General features: G+C 45.5%; 1 protein-coding gene across 4 annotated transcripts in view; it reads right to left on the bottom strand.

Moving 5' to 3' along the window:
• Nucleotides 1-1,849: 1,849 nt before the first annotated feature.
• The window catches only part of EPG5 (ectopic P-granules 5 autophagy tethering factor), a 105,928-nt gene continuing 81,897 nt past the window's right edge, over nt 1,850-25,880 (bottom strand). For all 4 annotated transcript variants that reach the window (XM_045886788.2, XM_064577657.1, XM_064577658.1 and 1 more), the window contains 9 exons: nt 22,594-22,769; nt 19,973-20,158; nt 19,258-19,467; nt 18,387-18,531; nt 12,131-12,373; nt 10,431-10,647; nt 10,041-10,256; nt 8,146-8,260; nt 1,850-5,834 (listed from right to left, as the gene is read on the bottom strand). In XM_045886788.2, coding sequence (XP_045742744.1) covers nt 5,652-5,834; nt 8,146-8,260; nt 10,041-10,256; nt 10,431-10,647; nt 12,131-12,373; nt 18,387-18,531; nt 19,258-19,467; nt 19,973-20,158; nt 22,594-22,769 — 1,691 coding nt within the window. In that variant the 3' untranslated portion in view covers nt 1,850-5,651. The remainder of the gene's footprint in view (nt 5,835-8,145; nt 8,261-10,040; nt 10,257-10,430; nt 10,648-12,130; nt 12,374-18,386; nt 18,532-19,257; nt 19,468-19,972; nt 20,159-22,593; nt 22,770-25,880) is intronic.

The raw sequence follows: 25,880 nt of genomic DNA, 5'->3' as shown, positions 1-25,880 counted from the left end.
TCTGGGTTTCCCTGGGTTTGGGCCCCCAGACCTTTGTCTTCCACAGTCATTTCCAAGTCGTGTGTGCAAGTGACCTCAAAGGGTCCCCAGAGCAGAAGATTGCCCAGACACTCACCTCCATACCTCCACCAAAGGAGGAGGAGGGGTGGGGGAGGCTAAGAGTGGGAAGGAGGGGGAAGGGAAAGGGAAGGTAGGCAGAGGGGCCTTAAGGAAGGTTGATTAAGAAGGACAAGGCAGGGAGCAGGTCAGCCTGGGAAGGCTGAGAGAGTCCAGGGTAAATCTGATCTAAGCCACAAATTTAGGCGATATTAAAATATGGCATCCAGGTGAGAGGCCATGTTGGTCACTCTGACCAACAGACCAGGGAATGCAGGGCTGTTTCCTACAAGTGTTTGGCTAACAAAGAAGACCAAGAGGGAAGAGGACTGTCTTCAGAAGAGGAGGAGTTTTCAGAGGAAGATGAAGACCTTCTCTATTCTGGGTTGCCCCACGGTGCCAGGGACCACTTCCGGCCCAGCAAGAAAGCCCACTCATCCAGAGACAGGTAACCGGATTCCTACACTACAAGGAGGTGGCACAGCTGGCCTCTAATCCACTTTCCAATCCCTTAATCCTGTGGTTCTACCTGGAAAAGGAAGCCAAACCCAGACAAGGGTGGAAGGGGCCCCGTCCCTGGGTGAAATTCCAAACTGATGTTACTCCCAAAAGTGCAGACCCTCCCACCATACTTTGGCCCATTCAAGATGTGTCTTACAAATGTTAATGAAAACGAATAGTAAGAGCGAGCTGAGGTTCCGAGATGCCCCACCCCCGCCCACCAACTCTGGCAGTGGAGGCTTCCTGCAGCTTCCGATCCCTCCTCCTCCTCAGGTCACAACCACGTCAGACTCCCAGGGCTCTCCTGAACTCTCTGGGATCACCAGGGGGCCTCCTGTCTAAGCCGGGCCTTAAGCCCCCAAGCATTAAATTCTCTTTGAGGCCTTGTGTGCGGTGTGGGGACTTATCACAATATATAGATTCTACCCACTATGAGCTTTCTAATTTCACCTTTTTCTTAGTGTGATTTCTGGATGAAAAGACCTGCCAACCAACTTGCCAAAAAATGAGACCTGTCCACCACATGTAAATGAAATTTGAATCTGGTTTATTTGCAGGATTTTACTTAAACCAATTCTCATTTCTCCCTGCTTATCATCATTACATAAAAACTCATCCTTTGTACAAGCCTGTAAAATGCTGAACAATGAATAGGAAGTGAATATTGCACATTTAATGAACAAATAAGTTGTGGTAAGGCCACACTAGACATGTGGGAAGGAAAGGGTTAAATACACTTAGGAAGTACTTGTTGCCCCATAAGTGATTTTAAGCCATTGAAAGAAAAATGAATTGTAACCTTCAGTGCTCAGACATACTACAACTGTACATTAAAAAATGAAAGTTATAATAAACAACATTCATTCCTTAAGTGATCTCATTACCCCAAAACAGGGTCAGTAGTTTATTTTTTTCAAATTATTGTCACCAGAAATCAGGAACCCATCTGGACTAGAGGAAGCATCAACTATAGTTTCTACAGGACACTTGGTGGCTCTATTAAGTGTGAGGATCACCACAGACCAGAATAAGGTCAGTATGAGCACCTGGCTGTAAGCCAAGAACTTTATCCAGCTCAACCCAGATTCAAACGGAAGATCAGTACGAGGATACTTAAAAGTAAAAAAGGCAACATGTTTGTTTCCAACATTATACTCTCCATTTTGTTTAATAAGACAAAGTCAACTGAGCAGAAAAAAATTCAGCTACTACCTCAAAATAAGCCATAAAGTTGGTCCAAAATGAAGAGGTGTTTTTTTTTTTTTTTTTAAAGATTTTATTTGACAGAGAGAGACAGCGAGAGAGGGAACACAAGCAGGGGAAGTGGGAGAGGGAGAAGCAGGCTTTCCGCTGAGCAGGGAGCCCGATGCGGGGCTCGATCCCAGGACCCCGGGATCATGACCTGAGCCGAAGGCAGACGCTTAACGACTGAGCCACTCAGGCGCCCCGTGAAGAGCAGTTTTAAAAGATAACATGCAAAGCCTTATTATAAGCTCATCGTGCTGACAGGTGAGAAACCGCGGGGCACAGCTGCTGAGAGCCGATGCTGTCCACGGGGCCCGGGCAGTGGACGTGGCTGCTGGGCCCTCGCCCAGGGCAGGGGCCAGGCGGAGGGCACGGAACGGAAGGAAGCACACTCTCCAGATGCCTGCAGGTGAGTGCCGCCTCCAGTTTGTGCCCTTGGAGCCTCATCGGTCTCCCAAGTCCTGGCCCTGCTACTCGTGGACACGGCCCTTTTGGAGTACCATGGGCTAACGCGGGCACTTTCCCCAAAGAGCAGCCCTGTTAGACGTTGGGTGGAAGAGGGCCAACTGAAGGCACTGAGCATTTAGCCTGAAGACTAAGAGGTGGACGGGTGGGGCCAGAGGTGTGAGGAGGTCTGGGAGTGTTGGAAGATTTGTCCCAGGAGGAGGAGGAGAGCAGCCCCGGCCTGGCCTGCTCCTGCCAAACCGTTACCGATGTTATCAGGCCAGCTTTGGTGCTACGTAAAGTAGAACTACAGAGAGAGCTGGTCACGGGCCACCTGGCCTTGCCCACGAAGGGGGGGACTACTGGCCTGGGGGCTGACAGGGAGGGGCAAAGGAGAGGCAGGAGGGGGTCAGCAGGGGAGGCTGAAGAGCAGGGCTGGGGATCCCTGCTGAATGAGAAGTGGGACCAGATGAGCTTTAATGTCCCTGCTGACTTCAGTCACGATTGTACAGCATTTGCTTCCTGCTCCAGAAGAAATCATTAAGCTTAGTATTAAAAACCCAGTAGAAAACGGAGTATCACCTTCATTCAAAAGGAAGAAAGGCCATGCACACTCTACCTTGTACAACGTGGACACACTGATTTTAGTAACCGACCGGGAGGAACGCGGTTGGCACTTGGTTAAAGTGAGGTTAGGCTACTCTGGGGGTTTGCATCTTCTGGATAGGCTTGCCCCCGCCTCAGAACTGACCGACTCCTGCAACCCCAGGAAGCAGATGTGACTGAGCCCCAAACAGATCATGAGGTTCTCTGCGTGCCCAGGAGCTTTGGGAACATGCGGGGTGGGTCCCAAATCCTCCAGCAGGCTGGGCACACACATCAGCACCACCTCCTGTCCTCAGCGTCTGCGCCTCCCAGCTTTCCGCCATGTTCACTTGTTACAGGCGTGGGAGACTGGAGAGGGAGACCGAGGGTGCCTCTCGGACCGAGCTCTGTGTGCTGCAGAGCTGGGGGAGACGGGGGGGGGGGGGGGGGGGGGGCAGAAGCAGGGGAGGTGCTCGTCATGGGCCAGGAAGCTGCCAGACATCCCTGTGGGAAGCAGGCGCCGCCGTGGCAGGTGCAGGGCAGGTGTGGGCAGGTGTGGGCCAGCGGGCCTCCAGCACTGCTCGGAGCGGGCGGCCTGGGGCCGGCTGGATCCGGACAGCCATGCACAGCACGGGTAACAGCGTCCAAAACCGGCCCCGCGCGCTCCGGAGGCCGACTACTTTCGGCAGCAAAGGCGCGTTACTCCTGAAAGCCAACGGGGAGGCCGGTCTCTTCCGCCCCAGGAGGCTGCAGCAGCGCTGCCACCTTCTGAAGCATCTCACGGTCTTTAAAGCGCTTTCTTGGCCCAGAGCAGCTCGGAGGAAGCAAGCGGTGAGCCAAGCTCCCACTGCTGCTAAGCCCGAAGGAGTTAGAGAGGAGGCGCTTTCACCGACCCCCTATGATAATCAAGTTCCAGTGTCAAATGAAATAGAGGACATCAGGCACGAAAGCCTGCACTGACTTTAACTGAAATACTTGACAAGATAGTGTGAGATCCCTAAAATTCGTAGTCTTGCCAGCTACAACCAAAGGTTGGTTTTATTTTTTATGATTTTTACAGACCAAACACATTATAAATATTACAAACCTTCGAAAATTAATAATCATAATTTTCTTTAAAATGTACATACTGTCACTCAAAAATGTTCACATTCTAGGATACCAATAATTACAGCTTCCTCAGAGAAAAGAGCACACAAAACCCCTCCTGTCATAAAATCTTTGTTGCCAAATCGGCCACCAAACTGCTCACAGCTTCTAACGCTTTCTTACACAGCACAGGGAAGCTGCCTGATGTTGAAAGTGGAGAGAAGCAAAACGCCCCAGGCTAGCTCTGTGACGCGCCCCTCTGAGACGGACACCTCGTGACCTACACAAACTCGGAGGCTGCACGGGGATGAGCTCTGTGAGGCAGAAGTGTTCTGTCCAACTAGAGAAGTTTGAAATGAAGAACAGCTCCTGCACACTTCCACATGTTGGGGGAAGTACTACATAGGGTATCTGAAAGAGAGATTATCACTCCGTTAACCTAGATCCCTACCCCCTGCTAAGAGCTCTCAGTTCAGATATTTTTAGGTAAATACCCTTGGGTTGTAAGTAACCCATGAACAGAAGACATATTATGCAAGCTGAACAAACAAAACCAATTCTGAGCCAAGAGAATTAGGAAGACAAAAGTCAAACTTTCATTCCAGGGGGCGAAATGACGAGAGCAAGAAGCTGGCGACAGAACAAGGCCACACTACAGAAAGGCGCTGGTAATGAGTGAACTGTTACCAACAACAGAAGGCACAGGGCTACTGGGAAAAGCCCAATTTCCATGGACAAGTGCTTCAGTAGGTGTGCTAACTTCATCTGACTTTATATGTGGAATGAAGAAACACAAAGGGACCCAGAGCATCAAGTTCTCAGACTCTGTCTCTTTCTAGACAGCAAGGCCTTCCGATTTCAAGCCTGATGTCTACAGGGACGGAGGAAGTGACCTGAGTGAGGGAATGGGCTGGGGTAGGCTCTACAGAGATTATGTCTACAGTGACCACACTCTCCACCATGGGGGTCATACAAAACACGCCACCAGTGTGCCACCTCGGTTGACAGGGATGTCTCCTTCTCCATAAGGACCACAGCTGGATGGAAATGGACTTGTCACCGTCTCTGCTGTCCACTACAATCAGGATCAAGTGGCCCCATTTTAGACAATGACTCACTTTAATTCAGCATTCTTATCTCCATTCTGCGGGAAGTGATACTTTTAAGCTGGTGTATTTCCCCACCTGTGAGAAATGCAGAAATTTTCTAAGCTTTTTTTACCTGGAAAGAACACAAATGGGGTTCAAAAGTGAGGGTTCTACATGACTCCCAAAGCGGTTAGATCTGGCACAGCAGTCTCGAGATTTAAATAAAATAGGGAAGACAGAAATGGAGACACAGAAGAGCTCTGTGCGAGGTCCTGTGAGGTGACTGGGGCTCCAGCAGCTGAGAGTGGTTCTGTGCCCAAGTGGGACTCAGTAAGTTTCTCCTGTCGGGTGAACATAAAAACTAAAAAGGCCCCAAGAAGTTTCAAGAACTAAGAAGACACACACACACGCACACGCACGGACACAGGCACACACGTGCGCATGCGCAACAGAATTATCTAGTGCCTCCCGACTTGCACTGCAGTCAACAAACTCATTGGCCAAACTGAGCTCTGCAGTGAGACTGAGCGAAGTTACTTGTGCAACAGCAAAGTTAAATGTAAACGTAAACAGCAACAGGGTTTCTTGAGATACTCAGTGTTACTATCGTATGTTGTCCAAATAATGCACTTCTGGATAGAGACAGTTAACAAGAAGAGCCAGGAAGCTTTTCCCATCTTGGAGGCAATGGCCAGGATGCTTTATAAATTGTGCAGCTTGCGATATCTGATCCTGGTATTCAACATACTGCTTATTTGACGTCAAGGATTCAAGAGCAGTCAGAGCCTAAGAGACACGAAGACAAGAGGGTTAACCATACAGACGCAGACAATGTGATTCCCACAGGTGCAGCACACCTGCCATTACCTGCTACGACCGTGAGCCTCCGGGAAGCTTACAGAACTACAAGTCCCAGAGGCAGGCACTCACTGATTAACCACAGCGGAAGGAAGCCAGCAACTCAAGTTTCTCCGGCTTCGGCCGCCTTCCACACCCAGCCCTCCCTCCTGCTGGCCTGTGCTGTTTCCCAACCCTTCTGCACAGAGAGCCCCTGCTGCAAGCCCCTTAACCGGAAATCCCAGGTGCCAATGGCCTGTGCATGTTTGATTTGCTGTTGGGTTTGTTCTCACGTTACAAAATCATGTCATACTAAGCTAACTGTATGAAATTCAAAAGAAACCAGTGTCTAAGTGCTGCTGAGGATAAACAATAAGGTAGCTCGATCAGTCAACAAACGAAGTACAGATCAAGTTCCTCCGGCTTTGCCCGCCAAAAACAATGAAGGTGCTCCCATGCCCTTTTTTTTTTTTTTTTTAAGATTTTATTTATTTATTTGACAGAGACAGACAGCAAGAGAGGGCACACAAGCAGGGGGAATGGGAGAGGGAGAAGCAGGCTCCCCGCCGAGCAGGGAGCCCGATGCGGGGCTCGATCCCAGGACCCTGGGATCCTGACCTGAGCCGAAGGCAGACACTTAACGACTGAGCCACCCAGGCATCCTACGCCCCTCCTTACATTCTTTAATCCCATAATTTTAAAATTTCTTTCCTTCATAGTGGGAGAAGTGAAAAAGACTATTTGGAGAAAACAAAATCAGGGTAACAGTTCTTAGTGTAGGGAGAGTTTTATTTTCCAGCTATTCAAGTCCACCCACCCCCAGGATGGTGAATGTGCCCATCAAGTCCCCCACACCTTCCCCTCTCAGAGATGCGACCACTGCACTAGCGAATATAGATTAAATGGTGGAATTTGCTTGGCTCAGTAAACAAGGACGGAGAAGATTTTGAGGATGGTAAACGAACTGGCAGCTTAGAAGTAAATGGCCAGGGGGTTGGAGACAGAAGTCTTGGAGTGGAAAATAAACTGATCTGGGTACCAACCTAACTGCTGTGTGAAGAGAGTTCAACCTAAGAACAGGAAGCACTGGGCTTGAGCGGGAGCCATGCCTGAAGGGAACGCAGGCAGAGAGGCGAGGCTCAGGGGACCTCCTCTGATGCAGGAGAGCGTCAGACGTCTCAAATATACCCGGAAATGGGTCGTGCTGACTTCACAACCGGCCCTTGGGACAGTCACCTGCCCACCTGTGGGGTTCAGACATGGCTCATCGATGACTTTGGGGACTCAGAGAGCAGTTGTGAGGTCAGTTCGGGACAAGTATCAGGTCTTACATAGACCAAGAAGCCTGTGAAGACCCTGCCGACTGGATCACTGGACGCGTGCTCTCGATACCCAGGAGGTCATCCGGCCCGGGGCTAGCCTGGACACCGCAAGGCTGCAGAGGAGGAAGAGCTGGGGGTGCAAGCGCCAAGAGGGCGAGGCGGAGCCACACGGCTGAGTGATCCCGGCCCAGCACGTGCAAGCTAGCGCGCCCGCCCCTCTGCGCTCCCCTTCCTCACCACACACAGCCAGGACAGGAACCGTCCCTAGCGTCCAGGGTGGTTAGGAGGGTCTGTCCGGTGAGTGAAGACTTACAACAGGGCCTGGCACGTAGTGAGGACTCAAGAACACTAGCCATCGTTTTATCTGAGCCACCTCTGTACGCACGCGGCCAGCCTGTTTGCAGGTGCAGGAATGGGACCGCTGCCACGTGGCCGTCCGTGTTCTAGAACAAACTAGCATTTCTCACAGCTGCCGCTCTGTCCGGGTTTGGTTATTCCAACAGCAGCCAGCAGTGGTCAAGCTCCAGACTCACAAAACAGGAGCTGCTTCCTTGGTTCCCAGCTACAGCTCAGCTAACCTCACTGGTCTTCACTGTGGCCCCAGCTTCTGGGCCAGTGCCCAGCCCCCAGCAGGTGGCCAGTCAGCACACCACGTTCATCAGAACCAGATCTGATCCTGGACTGGCTTGCCTGCCCACGGCCTTGCTTCTTCTACGACGGCAGTGACAGTGCTCGAGGCAAGTGCCTACAAAGACAGTTTAACGCAGGCAGGTGCAGTAACCATTTTCCGGGGCGCAGAGCATACTGATGAGCTACTCCTGAAAACCACAACCTCGTGTTGTCGTCGTGTGTAAGGACCAGTGCTGCCCCCTCCCCGCCTCCTGGGCAGGTCAACGGAAGAACTCCTACCCAGGAATTGTAAAGCTGTTTTTACTGACCTGCTGAGCTTTTGGGGTCAGATGTAATTCCGTGCCAGGCTTCAAACGGATCTGATCCTCGGAAGGAACCTGAACTGAAAGGAAGGCGGCCATGCCTCGAGCAACCACTCGGAACCTTAGGTGTCAAGGAGAGGTCAGAAGTAAATGACTATTAAAGTAAATATTTTAAAGTAAATACCACATTTTCTCTTTAAAAACAAGATAAACACATTTCAGACCTAATGTTGCTGTTAGCATTTGCAGGAAAATCTTAAAAAAGATCCAGAAGGAGGATTAATCTTCCTTTCCATTATACTGCCCCAACAATGTAAGCAACATTCAGACTCAAGAATAAAAGTGCTGCAAGCATGTAGAATAACTGGAACTCTCAGACATTGCTAGTGTGAATGTGAGAGATGGTGCAAGAAAATAGGTTCTGGCAGTTACTCGGTAACAGAGTAACCATATGACCCAGCAATTCCACTCCTGGGCATATACCCAAAAGAACAGAAAACAGGTGTTCTAACAAAAATTTGTAAACAAGTTTCATAACAGCACTATTCACAACAGCCAAAAAGTGTAAACGACCCAAATGCCTATCAACTGATGAATGGATAAACAAAATGTGGGACATCATATACTGGAATATGACTCAGCCATTAAAAGGAGTGGGGTACGGATTTATGATAAAACATGGGTGAGTCCTGAAACTTCATGCTATGTCACAGAAGCCAGACACGAGGCCACATACTACATGATTCCATTTATATGAAATGTCCAGAAGAGACACAATAAAGTCGGAAAGTCAATTAGTGGCTGCCAGAGACGCAGGGGACAGGGGTCTAGGGAGTAACTATGTCATGAGCGTAGCATTTCCTGCTGGGGTGACAGAAACGTGGTGATGGCTGCAACATTGTGTATGTACTAAATGCTACTGAATTGTACATTTTAAAAGAGCTGCCATGATAAATTTTATGTTACGTGTAGTCTACCACAACTTAAGTGAATCAAAATCACATACTCCTGCTAAATTCTATCACAAACAAAGAGACATGGTGTGAACCCGTATGGACTGAGTGATTCCCAAAGTTGCAACAAGAGGATGGGCTATTCCACAAGAATGCTGACATGAGAATGGGAGGAGAACTTGTTTCAACACTGATAAGGGCTTGGAAAGAAAACCATTATGCAAATAAGTAAGATAAAACGGGAGGCTAGTGGCAAATTCTTTCATGCCTCGGAATTTTTTAGCAACAAAAACTTAAGACTTGTTTCTCATTACTTATCCTTATCCGTTAACTTTAACTCATCTTGACTTACAGTTCTAGGAGACTGCCTCGTGGGGCCTGGGCAGCCCTGACAAAGTATGCAATGAAGCAGCTAACTGGGGTATTTTCACCTAACCCTGCACACCGTCACTGGCTCAAAACCAGACAGAAATCAGCAGTGTGGTCAGGTTACAAAGCCAAAATACAACAAGAGATACTACTAAGAAAACATTCTTTAAACGTGAAAACAAAGTTGTTTTAAAATGAGAAAAAAAGGGCGCCTGGGTGGCTCAGTTGGTTGAGCAACTGCCTTCGGCTCAGGTCATGATCCTGGAGTCCCTGGATCGAGTCCCGCATCGGGCTCCCTGCTCGGCAGGGAGTCTGCTTCTCCCTCTGACCCTCACCCCTCTCATGTACTCTCTCTCATTCTCGCTCTCTCAAATAAATAAATAAATCTTTAAAAAAATAAAATAAAATGAGAAAAAAAAATGTTTTTGTAAAATATAAAGATGTAATCAGGTGATTTTGTTCCCCCCCTTAATCTATAGGGGAACCCTAGCCTAGCCCTTAAGTCAAAAAACCTCCTAAAGTATTACAATCCCGAAGTAGGAGCAGAAGCTGAGGCCCACTTAGAAGGTGCTTCCTTACCTGTTAGACAGGGGTGACTTCCGGCCCAGCCCAATTGCCCCCAGAATCCCAGAGCTGAGCCTCTCCTCGGCCAGCAGGCTCAGCCTGCTCTGAAGCATGAGCAGAATTCGAATGACAGATTCTGTCAAGACCGAGTCACTCTGCTCCGCTTGAATCAGGGACAGCTGCAGGACTTGGTGCCACCACAAAAACAGCTTGGCCTCTTCCTGCGTGGAGCTGGGGGGGGGGCCAGGAGGAAAATAAAATTAGAAGTGGATTCTTTCCGCTCCCATTTAACTGAAGTCCACATTTGAATTTTAAGTACAGGGGACATTCAGTACTTTAAAAGCTTAGGCTAACAGATAATATTAATATAGTGAGTGTGATACGGCAGCCACGGGGCCAACAAACCTTGGATACACCTGTTCCAACCACTTGCTTAAGATGAGCAGCACCTTCATGTCGTTCCTTAGAGTCTGTTCACTATTTAAACACTGAAGCAAGTAGACATAAAGAGTCAGGTAACTGCCGAGGGACAGGCACTCCTGCAGAAATTCTTCTATGGTAAGCTCAGGAACTTGAAGGGACACCAGAATGGGGCCCCATCCTAAATTCTGATTGAGGGAACCTAAGAAAAGAGCACCAAGAAAAGACAGCAAGATAAAAACAGGAATCAAATTATTTAACTGCTGTCATGAATCTTTTCACTTTAGGCTTCATGTCAAGCCCATGGGACCCCGGAGGCCACCCAAGGGAAGCATGCCGGGAGGCTCAGACTGGAAAGCCCGCACGCTGAGTGCCTATCCCCTGCTAGCCACCGCGGAGGGGCCGAAGTCAGAACTGAGCACTGTGTTCTCAGAGTCACCCTTCTCATCATTTTATGGTCATTAAAATCGCAGGCAGACACTGCCTGTCCGGTCATCCAAGGGTCTTAACTTCATCTAATACCTTTTAAGTATGTTATGAAAATGTATGCTTTTCCAAGGAAAATTATTATTCTATCCAACTGAAGTATTTCCCCTTTTTAAAGCTTAGCTGGATTCATCCCTCAACGGAAATCAATTGAAAAAACATTTTTTTTGATTTTGGTAACATGAATGAATTTGAAGCAGGAGTTTATCCTTATGGTTCTCAAGTCTTTGGGGGGAATGACGGTGGGGAGATGGTGACATGCACAGCACCTTCCATGGGGGGACATGGGTACAGGTCATGGTCTGCCAAGAAAGGGCAGGGGCAGGTTATGGGCACCTCCCGGCATTCTTGCTCTAACACCCTTCTTTCTCTCCTACTGTGTGCACAATGTATATCTGGGTATCAAGAGTTGAGTAGTGCTAATCCAAGCCATTCTTCTTAACCAGACCACGTTGTTTCCAGAATCAGAGTTTAGAGGGAGGTTAGGGAATAAGAAAGATTTTTAAAAGGTAGGGGTGGGGTGGAGATTGACCTCTTTGTAATAGTTCAAAAGATGTGACAAAAAGCAATAAAAAACTTATATGAAAACTCATTTTAACAAGTGACAAAAATAGAGAAAAATAACACAGTGGGTCTTATTATAAAGATTCTGGTTTAGGGGCGCCTGGGTGGCTCAGTTGGTTAAGCGACTGCCTCCAGCTCAGGTCATGATCCTGGAGTCCCGGGATCAAGTCCCGCATCGGGCTCCCTGCTCAGCAGGGAGTGTGCTTCTCCCTCTGACCCTCCCCCCTCTCATGTGCTCTCTCTCTCTCATTCTCTCTTTCAAATAAATAAATAAAATCTTTAAAAAAAAAAAAAAGATTCTGGTTTATAGCATTTGTTTTGAAGAGCATAGCTAGGCCTGTGACTTACACGATGTGCCTCCCATAAAAGGGCCGGTCTGACATCGAAACCCACTGTAAAGTGAATTAGAGGTTCCCTCCACGGAAACATGGTTGTGCTGACAAACATGGGCCATAGGTTCTCACGCTAACTGCAGATCTTTGCAAACAAAACAAAATACATACTGAAGTATCAGCTACATTAACAAGGAAATCTGCGTGGCGCAATCACCCGCTGGGGAGGGTCTGGAAAGATACCTCCTTCTGACAAAGCTTTGCTCTCGCCTGGAAAGGACCAACCTAAAGAGAGCTTCGCACCTTCTTTGAAGTAGGCAGTGATGCAGGCTTCCGTGGTCTCGGCCATGTGGCGGACGGAAGCCAGGCTCTGACAGGCTGCTGTTAAGAGGGGCAGGACCACCAGCCCGTGCACTTTCTGTCCAATCCAGGTCCGGACACTGCCCCGGAGGAACTCTGCCGTTGGAATAGTCGCATTGTTCATCATCATTAGGACTTCCATAAAGAGGCTGCTGAGGGCCATGTGGCGGGTTTGGCTGTCCATGTCTGCGGGGTAACATAGACACACTCCGTGAGAGGCTGCCGGAACGGCGACGTGAATGTGAGCAACTTCGGCTGCACTCTGGGCACATTTTACAATTTATAAATACTCTGGATGGTGCTTAGCTGGTAAGGATAGGATGCAGCACATCAGTACTTTGTAAGGGCACAGTAGGAACCACTGAGAGACCCCTGGTTACAGCAGGTGGCCGAGCAATACTTTAATAAAGAGACCTATCAAGTTGGCATGAAAGACTAAACAATTTATCAGAACATGCTTACTTAGACTTTAGCTTCCAAACTTTGCTCATTTGGAAAACCAAGCAGGCAGATCTCAGAAGTCACCTGATAAACGGACTAGAAAAATACCTCCACCCTCACCACTACCAAAGCTATCAATATTCTGGAGTGATTTACAAGGAATAGAGGTTATTACTTAAAACAAAACATAAAAGTAAGGAAAAGAAACACCTTTTAAACCTTCTTAAAAGAGCTCCTAACTTAAACAGCTCTTATTTCCTTGTTTTTTAAATGGAAAAAGAAAAGTGGACAGACTGATAATTTAAATGGGTCTTTCAAAAAAACTGAGATGAAAAGAGCACAGCGTATAAGAAAAAGCAAATTCATTGTACAAGACACCTGCGAATGAGCAGGTTACCGAGGTAGATTCCTTCCTCACATCCCAAAACAGAAAACCTTTTTCGCAGGCTAGAGTTTTTGCCAACTACTTCTAGCTCTCCTTAAGCTAGGTAGAATTTTTTTAATAGAACAGAAGTGGGGCTTTGTCACCACAAGCCTCCCGTATTGACATCAGCGAGGGCAGGGGAGTCTGGGTCGTACTTGCCACACCTATCAAATCAAACTCGCCCACCTGCAAGTGTTAAATAAACTCTAACAATGTTACTGTAAGACCTACTTATTGTGATCAAAGCAAGGACTTCAGGAACCAAAGTTCTAGACATAAGTTCAACAATGTCTATGTGTGAGTGCATATTTTGTCATGTATTCCTACGGGTATGGGCATTCTTCTCTAAGGCCTTATCTGTGAATTTCAGCTCAAAAGCAACTGTAATTTTAATGTGCCTTTTAATGATGACTCACAGGAACAAAAAACTCATACAGTAAGCCTCCTAACAGATCCCACCCTCTCCTCTCCTCTCCCTATGCATCATCAACACAGCCAACAAATGTTTTCTTAAAAACCAGATCTGATCCCGTCACTCTTCTGAGGAAGATCTTTCTAGAACACCCTCCCCTCCTGTGCTTGGCCAGCTATTATCTGACCTTCACGGCCTAAACACATTTGATCAACTCTAAAACCCTTTCTCTGGTATCGCCTGCTAATTTTTCTTTTTTTCTTTTAACACTGACTGGGTGTTACTGGTTAGAGGGGCTGATGCTAAAAGGTCAGGTGCACTATCCCATTTCATGCTTACAACACCCATATGAAACAGGTATGACTATTATCCCCACTTTGCAGATGAAGTTATAAAACTTGTACAAGATCACACAGCAGGTGGAACACCCAGGCAGTCTGGTCCCAGAATCAGCTTTTTACCTACCATATTATATACCCTGTGCAGTAAATCTACATTGCAGGTACGTACAAGAAATTTCAACTGATTTTTTGTTCACCAATTCTAACCAACTCAGACAGTGACACCAGCTTTCAATTGCTGTGCTTCCCTAAATACTACAGTTGCCTATTTTCAAACAGTATTTAAGTAAACATTAAAACGTCTGTGAGATTCATCCACGTCGTGGCAGATTTTCACTGTTGCATTCTATTATACAAATATACTACAACAATTCATCCTTTCTACTGAACACACGGGTTGTTTCCGGTTTTGGATCCCCTCAGATGCATAACTACAGTCACTGTTCACGTTTCCCAGGGCACAGGTGCATTTCTTTTGGAATATTCCAAGGAGCGGAATTCTGAGTCGTACGATATGCAAACTAGTAGATGACAGATGCCAAACTTTTAAAACTGGTTGTACCAATTTCCTCTGTGATCAGCAGTACATGAGTTACATTCATCCACATACTTGCCAACTTTGTATCGAAACCTTCTTAACTGTACTCACTATGGTGGATGTGTCATCTTTTAATTTGCATTTCCCTGATTATTAACATGGTTAGCACCTTTCTGTAAATATACTGGTCATTTAGATATTCTCTTTTGTAGAATGTCAATTCAAGGGTCTTGTTCATTTTTTCTACTGGCTTGTCTTTTTCTCCCTTCTTTTATCCAGTGTGATAATTTTAGTCACTCATATTTAATGTTAATTACTGATGTAACTGGGTCTAAATCTACAATCTTACAATGTACTTTCCATTTACTCCCCAAATTCTACATCCCTTTTTCTCTCTTTTACTTCATTATTTCTTATTCTATTTTCTCTCTTTTGGTCTGGAAGTTAAACACCGTTCCAACATTCTTACAGTGGTTGCCTTACCAATTACACATGCACTCTTGACTTTTCAAAAGTCTGATGTTAACTGGCTCCAAGGCAGTGCCAGGGCTCTGTAACATTCTAACCCCTACCAGCTCTCCCTGCTGGTGCCTTATCCCCGGGAGGCATTTCTATTATTATTGTTTTAGACAGTCATGTTTCATGTAGACTCACCTACACGTTTATCTGCCACTTTCATTGTTCTTCACACTCTCTCTCTTCCTACTTATCTTCTCCGGATTATTATCTCTTTCTTTCCACAGTCTTTGATCGTATTTTGCTATTCTTTTTATAACCTCTTAAGCTGGATTCTTATCTTATTAGCCTTCATCTTTTTAACATTTTAATATAAGCACTGAAGGCCAAGAAACTAAGTCCCACTTTAGCTGCACCCCACAAGTTTGGATGCATTCTGTTTTTTTATCCAGTTCCAAATCTTCTAAATTTCTATTATGACTGCTTCTTTGGTCATCATCAGTTAGTTAAAAGTTTGCTTCTTAATTTCCAGGGTATAGTTATATTTTGTTACTGATTCCTAAGTTGACTGCATTGTGGTCTGTTGCACACCAGTCCTTTGGGATTGGTGGAGACTGGCTTTAAGCTGAACAAGGGTGAGGTTCCTTAGCCATTGTGTAGGGGACTCATCCCGCATATACAGGGCATATCTTGTCCACGTGCTCACTATACCCAGTGGGGCTCTTCAGACTTCCTAAAGCCTTACTGATTCTCCTTCGACTTCATCAATTACTGTGAGATGTGTGGCAAAATCTCTTACTGTGAGTGAATCTGACTTTTCTCTTCCTAATTTTGTCAGTTTTCACTCAGGTATTTGCAGTTGCTGCTGTATTATTAGGTACAAATACATTTATCATTAATATATGCTCCTGGTGGATTAAACCTTTTATCAATTTCCCATGACTCCATCTCTACGATAACGCTTTTATTTATTTTTTGTCATGCAACTTCAAAGCAGGGAAACACCCTAAAGATCACCTGGCTCTGTAATGCTTTCTGCTTCACAGTCCTATCTGCCCAATATTAATCTACTACGCCAGCTTTCTATTTAATAATTGCCTGATATGATTGCCTTATAGAAAGCTTTCTATATCCTATGCTCTATATGTACTTTTTAGAAACAGCTTAAGGCTGGATGTTCATTATTAATTCAGTCTGACAAACTTTTGTCTTTTAAGCTGAGTACCTGTCCATTTACATTTGCTGATGTATTTAAATTTTACCATCTTATTTTGGTTATTTTTCTCACCTTCTCCAAGCTTCTTTTCTTGCCTTCTTTGGACTGAATGCACTTTGGCCATTCCTTTTTATCTCCCTCCACTAACTTGGAAATTATACATTTTATTTCTATTCTTTTAGTGAATTTCTTAGCAATTTCAACATTCACATTTTACCAAGATGTAAATTTAATCAATTTATTGACCCTCTCAAACCATACTAAAACTTTAGATGCTTTTAAGTCAACCTCCTTCCTAACTTACATGTACTTGTGGCCATATAGTTTAATTTTTGCTTTTGCTTTTTAAACCCATAAATGCATGGTTATGTAGTTTTCCATATGTGCCTAACATTTTACTACTTTCTCTGCTTACTTTTCCTGCTTATAATCCAAGCCTTTTTACTTGTGATCACTCTACTTCTACCTAAAGAACATGCTTTAGGATTTCCTTCAAGTGATGTCACGGGGACAAACAATCTCAGTTTTCAATGAAAGTATCTTTACATCACCCTCATCCTTGCAAGATGGTTTCTCTTAGTTTACAGCTCCAGGTTACAAGTCACTTCCGCACAGCACACTGAAGCTGTTCCACTGTCTTAGCTTCCTTTGTTGCTACTGAGAAGTCAGCAGTGTAAATGTTCCTTTGTAGGTGACCGTCCGCCCTCCTTCCTGGGTGTGAGAGTTCTTTCCTTTGTCCCTGCTGCTCGTGCAGCATCACCACAGTGTGACAGTGTGTAGAGATGTGCATTTCTCGGTCCTGCTTAGGATCTGCTGGGTTCACTGAATCTAAGGAGTGTTGTGCTCATCGGCCCTGGAAAATTCTCAGCCCTGCTGTCTCTCCGGCTATTCCTGCCTCCCCCCAGGTCTGTCTGTCCTCTCCGGGAATTCTGACTGGATGACTGCATGTATGTTCCATCTTCCCGGCCTGTCCCCCAGGCCCTCTAACCTCGCTTCCATGTTCTTTCTCTGTCTGTCCTACATTCTGGACACTGTGTTCATATGTATTCTCCAGTTTACTAATTTTCTCTTCAAATGAGTTGAACCTGCTGTTAAACTTACCCATTAAGTTTTTATTACAAGTGCTATATTTTACATTTCTAGAATATCGGATTCTCCCTCAAAGCTGTATATTTCTATAATTTCTTGCTCCTACCGACATTTTCAAATTTCTCTTATTTTATTAAATAGATAAAAATACTTTTTTGTTTACTGTACTAATTATTTCAGTATCTTAAGTCGTTCTCTGCTGACTTGCTTGTGGTGCCTTGTTTCCTTGTGTGTTTTATGACTTTTTCTTTTTTTACTATGAGTTTATATTCCTTGGAACTCTGAGGCCAGAGCTGAAGACGGGTTTCTCCAACGTGGCTCTGTGGGTGCTTTCCCCTGGGCATCTAACGGCACTGCCGACACAGAACAACTTGTACTCAGTTCCCAGGCTGAGGGATTTTTCTCTGGACAGTCTAGGTAGTAGGAATTTGTGCCTCAGACACACATGAGGGTCAGCTTATGCCTACTGATTTTCAAAAGAGACAGCTCTCTTTCCCCACCACACAGATATCTGACCCAACACCCAGGTCAAACGGATTATTGACTTTGCTCTCCTCTCCCAGGGGCAGGTTTATCTCTGGCTCATCCTTACACTGAAGATGCCATCCTGTGGGTGATGCATACGAGCTCCTTTCAGGCCCCCATCTCCAGCGGCCCTGGGCTTTAGTGCTCCCCTACCCCACCCCAGTCTAAGATGGTCCCGTAAAAGCCTCCAAGGGGGAAGCCAGCTTCAGCACTCCATCTACGTTTATGGGTTCCTCCTTTCACTTAGCTTCTGACTTCTAAGATTTCCCACCACCTCATGACAAGTTTCATTGTCGGTTTCCTAAAAACATTTTGTCCAGCATTCTTAGTTGTTTTCAGCAGAAGCAGTCAGGATACCCAGTCCACCAAACTGCCAGGAGCACAAGCTCTCCACACACAGTTTCTTTACACGTCTACAGGTGATTCTGAAGGGCTCTCCCAGTGAAGAGCGAAAGCATCTCGGGATGCTGCTCACTGGCCGTCTCTGGTTCCCTCCTACTTATTAAATCCAGCTGTCTAGCTTAGCCCTCAGTCCCGTTAATCTCACACCAGCATCTGACAGTGTCAACTCCTCCTCAAGTTCTTAGCATTTGTCCCTCCCCTGGTGCCGACATGACAGTGTCCCTGGGAGCCCATCCTCTCTCCAAGCACCACTTCTCTGGGAACAAGACTGAAAGTGTACTGCCCAGGCCCCTGATCTCACAAGAGCAGGGATTCACCCACTGAATGGAGACACGACGGCCCATGGGCCACTCACCAGGTGGGTTAAAGACGATGATATCATCCAAGAGCTTAGACATCTCCGTTTCTAGGACTGCTAAGGTGATTTTTCCATTTTGTTCCAGGGAGCTGAGGAACTGAACCATCTGATGAGTGAAGGCTCGGCACTTTGGAACTGCATCCTGACAAATAATAAAAGGAGCATTCATTTGAATCCATGCGAGCAGTGTAAACTGAGTATCCCCTGGGGGCATGTAACTGCTCTGAATGCTTCGGGAGGGAGAGGCGAGGACATAGCAGGAGGCCACATGAAGACAGGTGTGTGTCTAAGGCCCTGTGTCTAGGGATATGCAAATCTGTGGTAACAATTACACCAGAACCCCCGTTCTCCCAAATTCCAGAACATTCTTCCTTTTTCACTACATCAATAGCAATGTTAATTACACATTGATTACTTGCCAGAAACTTTTCCAAAAACGTTTATATTCACTACCTAATTTAATTCTCACAACAACACTTTGAGGCAAAGTACTATTTCCAGCTCAGATGAGAAAACAAACGTCGGAATGGCCATGAGCTGGGGACCGGAGTTTGTCAGACCTCAAATTCATGCTCATAATTTCGCTGCCATTCTGCTGCCAGTGACATCCAGATCTCTAAACCAAAGGCTGCCGCCCTCAATCCTTTCGCCCTCTTGTTAGCGTGTAATATTGCTAGTAAGTGAAGGTTTAGCAAAAGAGGTAATTAAAACTAAAAGATCTGAGAGGCCAAAATAGGAGTACACAATGGTACACATCCTCTAACTCTTTCACCTGAGCCATCACAGGGTTTGAGACTGTCCTCAGCAGCACCTCCACTACCACAATCCTGAAGAACACTCTGCCTTTTAAAGCACCCACTCAACTTACAAGATGTTTCTGGCTGTCAGTAGGAATGGAAAGGCCCGCAGACACTCTTAGGAGCTTCATGATTAATTCTGCAGAAGATTCCTTTGCCAGGATGATGGCTGGCTGGTAATGGCTGCTGAAATAACTGAGCACGCTCTGGTAGGACACGGTATCCACGAGATGCCACGAGAGTGAGCTTGTTTGTCCGAGGAGGTTCAGGAGAGGTGAATCCTAAAAATAAAACACATATTCCTTTAGTTTCGGAGTTCTCAGTTTCCCAGAAATATGTATCTCTGGTCTATGGAGTGATCACTAAGATGGCCTATGATAAGCACTGAACAGTTAAGATGTCAAGTAAGTATCTACTGAAGCTAGAAGTACTAGTGAAAGTAATAACCAAGGTCTTGGCAAAAACACATTAACTTTAAAATCTGTAAGTATTCAGAACCCAATTTTCAAAGGAACTCTCAGATCTGGTGGCAGAACTAGCAATTAATGAGATGTAAAATAAAATTGACTTGCATTCTCTAACTCAGTGTGCTTCCCTTCATAACCCAGAATTAGATTATGAACGATCCCAGAAAATCGGGCGCCTAGTTGAAGGCACATCCCATATGCCAAGCAGATATTCACACTGACAGAGGTGTTAGGGAAACAAGTGAAAAGCTACAACCTCGTAGGGAGTGGGGCTCTAGGAAGCCTTGCCAAGTCTTCATCACAGGCTCTCCAAACTTACTGCTTGGTCTACCAGCTGATCTTCCTTTGCCAATAAAATCATCATGAAAAGGAGGCAGACAATCATGCTCCGGGTCTCTGGGTGGGGACTGGGGCTCCAGGCATCAGAGAGCACACTGACCCAGTTGACTTCGCACAGGACAGACCCCAAAAATAAGAAGCAGCTCTTAGGGCTTCCTCGTTCCACCTTAAAGGGAAATGAATCAAAATTAATGTTTTCCTTCAACCTGTCTGTGTTCTTAAAAATGTGTATAAATCAATGCTTACTAAATTGAATTTTAAAAATAACTTTTTCCCCAAATTATAAAAACCATGTCCGAATCCTTCCCCGCAAAGATTTAGACTTAACATTTGTAATATTTTTTCTTCCATCCTCAGTGAACGCATACATTTTTCAGCTTCTTTAGAGTTCATTATTTATTCCACTAGTTCGTAACAGGAGAGGAATGACCTTCCCTAGCTCTAACCAGGGTGGTAAATCCCTGCCACAGTCACCAATGCTCTGTCACAATCCTCAGATGTGCTAAGATAGAACAAAGATTGAGATCTATTAGTCAGTAGTTCCTAAAGTTGATTGTGCAGCAGAACCACCTGGAGAACTCACTAAAACACAGATTGTGGGACCCTACCCCCAGAATTTTATATTTCCTACATCTAGGGTAAGAGCAGGAATTTGGATTTCTAACAAGCTCCCAGGTGGTGCCGACGCTGCTGGTTCTAGGACCATACTTTGAGACCCGCTCTATTATTGTATATAATTTTTATACTGCCTTTTTGGTATAATGTTATGTTATAAAAATGTCTCCACATCATTAGACTTTGTGATTTTTGATGACTGCATAATATTTAATTAAATCCTATTTAAAAGATATTTAAAATATATTAGGGATTGGTGGGGGGGTGGTAAATGTATTTTACGGTATATAATCAATGTCAGAGTTAACTCTTATTAGCCCATTTCAGCAGTCTGTTTAAAATAAAACATGGCTAGCTATAAATTTTTCTATTTAAAATGAAGATTAAAAAGCCATTTATAAAATCAGTCAATGGAATCTGGTGATGATTCATGCCCTCCTGTGACTACCATCATTTTATCATATTAACTGCTGCTTCTTTTCCCTTTTATTCCTCATCCTCTTTTTTTCACCTGTTCTCTATCCTCACTCCAAACCCCTCAAAACACATCCCTTCTTACTCCAGAAGGACACACAGGACTGAAAGCCTTCCTGCTTCCGGCCAGGTCAGCATTCTCTCTCATTAGACTAAAATACCTAGAGGCACCGAGTCTACACCGACCCTTCGGGGCTGTGCTCACATTTCATCTGTCACACAGCTGAGGCCGCCCGCTTCAAGCCACCCTACAGCTCTTTAAGCAAACATTCTCTTCCATGTTCATAGTAGTGATAAATATCTACTCGGGACCTATCTCATATACTAAACCGGCTATAAAATCATTCCTAAACTTTTATTTTGGAGACAGCCGTCCTCAGCCTTCCCTGGAGCTCGGCTGCAGAGGAGCGGCTGACAAGCACAGCCCTGGGTGCTCTCCACGGTCAGCGCTAACAGACCGCAGTACGTTTCCCGGACCGTCAGAGACCACCGTGGACCTGCAGGAATTAAAGCACTTATGGTGTCTCAGTCATCAACGTGACGTCAAGTGAGGAGTAAACACAAAAGAACTGGTGACTCTGAATAACTGAAACGACTATAAAAAGCTAAGACAAGACAATAAGGGGCTTTTAAAAATGGAAACCTAAGGGGCACCTGGGTGGCTCAGTCGTTAGGCATCTGCCTTCGGCTCAGGTCATGATCCCAGGGTCCTGGGATCAAGTCCCCCATCAGGCTCCCTGCCCGGCGGGAAGCCTGCTTCTCCCTCTCCCACTCCCCCTGCTTGTGTTCCTTCTCTCGTTCCCTCTCTCGCTGTCTCTCTCTCTCTCAAATAAATAAATAAATAAATAAATAAATAAATAAATAAATAAATAATCTTTAAAAATGGAAACCTAAGAAGAACAACAACAAAAATGCCGGGTGCTATGTAAGTGACCTACTGGGGCTGTTTTTGTAACTATTGCTTCTACTGCTAAGACTCACATACGTATTAGCAATTTTTCCAAGTCGTTTCGGGTCTTTATATGATTATGATGCGTCACTGGTTGTTACGATGCACTTCTGTCTCCTACAGCATTATTCCCTTATGTAACTGCTTAAAGAAACTAATGGCTTGAGTACCAATTACATTTTGCTTTAATAGAACATTTAACAACATGGAAGCCTGATGATACTGTCCTAGAAAAAGATGCAAACCCAGAGACACCAAGACTGAGCATGACAAAGTCATTAAACCATGTACTCCTACAACAATATTACGAAAGTCCAGGGTTGACAGCCATGCTACAGTCAACATCTTTCCCTAGGTTTAAAAATGGTCCTACAAATGTCTTCCAGTTGCCTACTCCCGCAGTAAAATGAATTCCACGGAACGCTGCTTCCCACAAGCACCATTTGGGCAACACAGAATGCAAGCACAGTCCACTCTAGCACCCACTGCAGCCGGGCCTGAGAACCGCAGTGAGCAGGCTGCTCCCTAGGAGCCAGGCTGCGACACAGAGCGCGAGGGCTCACTTTGAAGAAGGCCTCCATGAGCATCTGGTCAGGGTGCAGGTCCCTCCATGGGAGTCTCCGGTAGGCACTATGGAAGGCGTACAGAATGAACTCTGGCATTCTGGGGGCTGTACACGCTTCACAATAATGCATCAGGTGTAACCGAAGGGCTCCTTCATCACTTGGCAACAGCTTATCTAAAATTCAAGCAGAAAACACAGCTGAAGACCTTCTGGGTTATCTTTAAAAACAAACAAACACGGGGCGCCTGGGTGGCTCAGTCGTTAAGTGTCTGCCTTCGGCTCAGGTCATGATCCCGGGGTCCTAGGATCGAGCCCCGCATCGGGCTCCCTGCTCCGCGGGGAGTCTGCTTCTCCCTCTCCCACTCCCCCTGCTTGTGTTCCCTCACTGTGTCTCTTTCTGTCAAATAAATAAATAAAATCTTTAAAAACAAAAAACAAACACAAAACAAAAATTTGAACTAAAAGTCTAAAACCTAAGTTTCTCAATAATTACCAAATTTCAAAGATTTTCATGTGCCAGGAAAAAAAAAACAAAAAACTGATGGCAAATTAATAGCAAAGACCGGTACTATAATTACTTACTTGGGGAACCAGAACGAGAAGCTGGTAGGTGGGAGATAGCAGGGGTGATCAGTTTTTCTTTAAAACTTCTAGCTAAATGGCTTTTTAACTCAAATACACTTGCACAACCCCACCCACTTCTAGGCATCCCTCCAGTCTGCTGCCCTCAGCATATAATCAGTCACCAGCATGGAGCACTCATTCATTTGGCGCCTTGGAGGAATCCAATATCGCTCAAAAGGAAATGTTGCACATGACTAAAACGTAACCCTTGGTGCAGTACGACTAGATGATTAACTGTCACTCGGCTAAGTTATTCTAAAACGACACTCCTCTGCGACATGGATCACTCAGTATTAAAGTCACAAGTATCAATTACCTCAGTGCCCGCAAGAGTGAATGCCAGTATAAGGGGCATTTAGTCTAAAACAAAACTTTTCAGATGTTCTGGTTCTACGCAAAGGAATGAATGTAGTCAAAGAAGAGAGAGCCAGCCGCCCACAACAACATGAGAAACCTGATGGTGGTTCTTAGTGGTGGCTTTTGAAAAATGGCCAATGAGCATCAACCCATGGTAGCAATCGCTTTATCATTTCCAACATACCTGTGCCCTTGATTCACAGTCCTTACTTTATTCTACAGCATGAAACATCAACATGTTTTTAACCTTTTAAGACAAGGTAAGGCTAGCATTTATTTAAATATGAATAAAAGATAGTTTTGTTTAAATAAGGATGGATATATAGTTGGATGTCTAAAAGGTAATCTCTGAGGACAAGACTGAGTTTCTAGTTCCAGCCCAGACACACATTAAGTTCTGTGAGCTCAGATAAATTCATTTTGCTTTTTGGGTCTTCATTTTCTCATGAATAAAAGGAGGGAGCTGGATCAGAAGATCTCACTAAAAGGCTATAATAAAATGCTTTTTCCTGCTTTGCATAGTTCTGTTTCCTCTCCTTGAACTCAGCTACCAGTTCCTGATGTTAGCCATGGACCCTCCTGTTCCCAAGCCACTTTCTTATTTTATATACACAGGCAAGAGCCTGAGAGAGTGCTTGTCCCCTATACTAAGAAACTAAACATACAGGGGCACCTGGGTGGCTCAGTCGGTTAAACATCCAACTCTTGATCTCAGCTCGTGTTTGATCTCAGGATGGTGAACTCAAGCCCCATGTTGGGTTCTATGCTGCGCATGGAGCCTGCTTAAAAAAAAAAAAGTTTATATATATATATATATATATATATATATATATATATATATATATATATATAGTGCCTTTGTGATTATAATTTGATGCTCAAATATTTTTGATGATGATAAGCAGCTAGAAGTTTGTCTTTCTAAAAAAAGTGATTACTGTTAGTATTTCATATGTTACTCATTAAACCAATACTTATCAAATAGACACTGAGATTATGGCACTGCGTAAGTCTTGTAGGGGATAAAAAGAATAATGTTTCTGGACCTAGAGTTTACATCTTACAGTTCGGTCAAAAATTTTTTTTTAAAGAGATCTGGCATGTATGTAAAAGGTCAATCAAAAGTACCAGATGATGGGGTACCTGGGTGGCTCAGTCAGTTGGGCTTCCAACTCTTGATTTTGGCTCAGGTCATGACCTCAGGATCATGAGATCGAGCCCCAAGTCGGGGTCCATGCTGGATGTGGAGCCTGCTTGGGATTCTGTCTCTCCTTTCTGACCCCGCCAACCCCCTGTGCGCTTTCTCTCTCTTAAAAAAAATATATATATCTAGACAATGGAATACTGTTCAGTGCTAAAAGGAATGAACTATCAAGCCATGTAAAGACTCGGAGGAACTTAAATGCATATCACTAAGTGAAAGAAGCCCATATGAAAAGCTACATAATATATGATTCCAACTATTTGGCATTCTAAAAAAACTAAAACTATGGAGACAAGAAAAAAAAATCAGTGGTCACCTAGAATTAGGTGGGAGGGGGGAGAGTAGGCAGAACACAGAGGATCCTTGGGGCCACGAAACTACTCTGCAGGATACCACAATGGTGGATACGTGTCATTACACAGCCGTCAAAGTCCACAGAATGTACAACGCCAAGAGTGGATGGTAACGTAAACTATGAGCTTTGGGTGACAATGAGGTGTCAGTGTAGGCCCATCAGCTGTAAGCAGCATACCAGTCTGGTGGGGGGGGTGTTTATAGGAGGGGAGGTTGTGTGGGGGAGGTGGGGGGGGTCATATGGGCGCTCCGGGTACTTTCTGCTCAATTTGGCTGCAAACCTAAATCTGTTCTGCACACACACACACAGCTGTCGAAGGCCACATTGTTAAGTCAGCGACTACGAGCCACAGAGAATGTGGCTGCCCCAGAGGCAGACCAGTCAGAAACAGAAGGTGCCCAGCAGGCCGCGCTCCCTCAGGACCCACTGCAGTGCCCGAGGGGAGCCAACAACTGAGCACAGAGTGGCCACTTCTGCCCAACGTGGGAGCTGTAGGGCGGAATGTCTGCCTGGCGCCGGCCACTGGCTGGCCGCCCCTTGGTCGGAGCTGCACCGCAGGCAGGCGCACTGCTCTTCCCTCCCACTCGCCTCTCACAGCTGTCCCACCTGCACGGGGGTCCGAGGCCACCGCCCCAAACAGATCTCTGGCATTTGGGCTCCATCACGGTGTCTACTGCCCAAGGACTCAAACTGCAGAGGTGCGCTAGAAGATTCAGAGGCAGGCGAGAAACACATGCACATAAAC

The sequence above is a fragment of the Mirounga angustirostris genome, unplaced genomic scaffold (assembly GCF_029215605.1).
Source record: "Mirounga angustirostris isolate CCGP_5_RB_7025 unplaced genomic scaffold, mMirAng1.0.hap1 SCAF_14, whole genome shotgun sequence".
NCBI classification, from domain to species: domain Eukaryota; kingdom Metazoa; phylum Chordata; class Mammalia; order Carnivora; family Phocidae; genus Mirounga; species Mirounga angustirostris.
The sequence above is the reverse complement of the archived record's forward strand: the minus strand, read 5'-3'. Positions and strand labels throughout refer to the sequence as shown.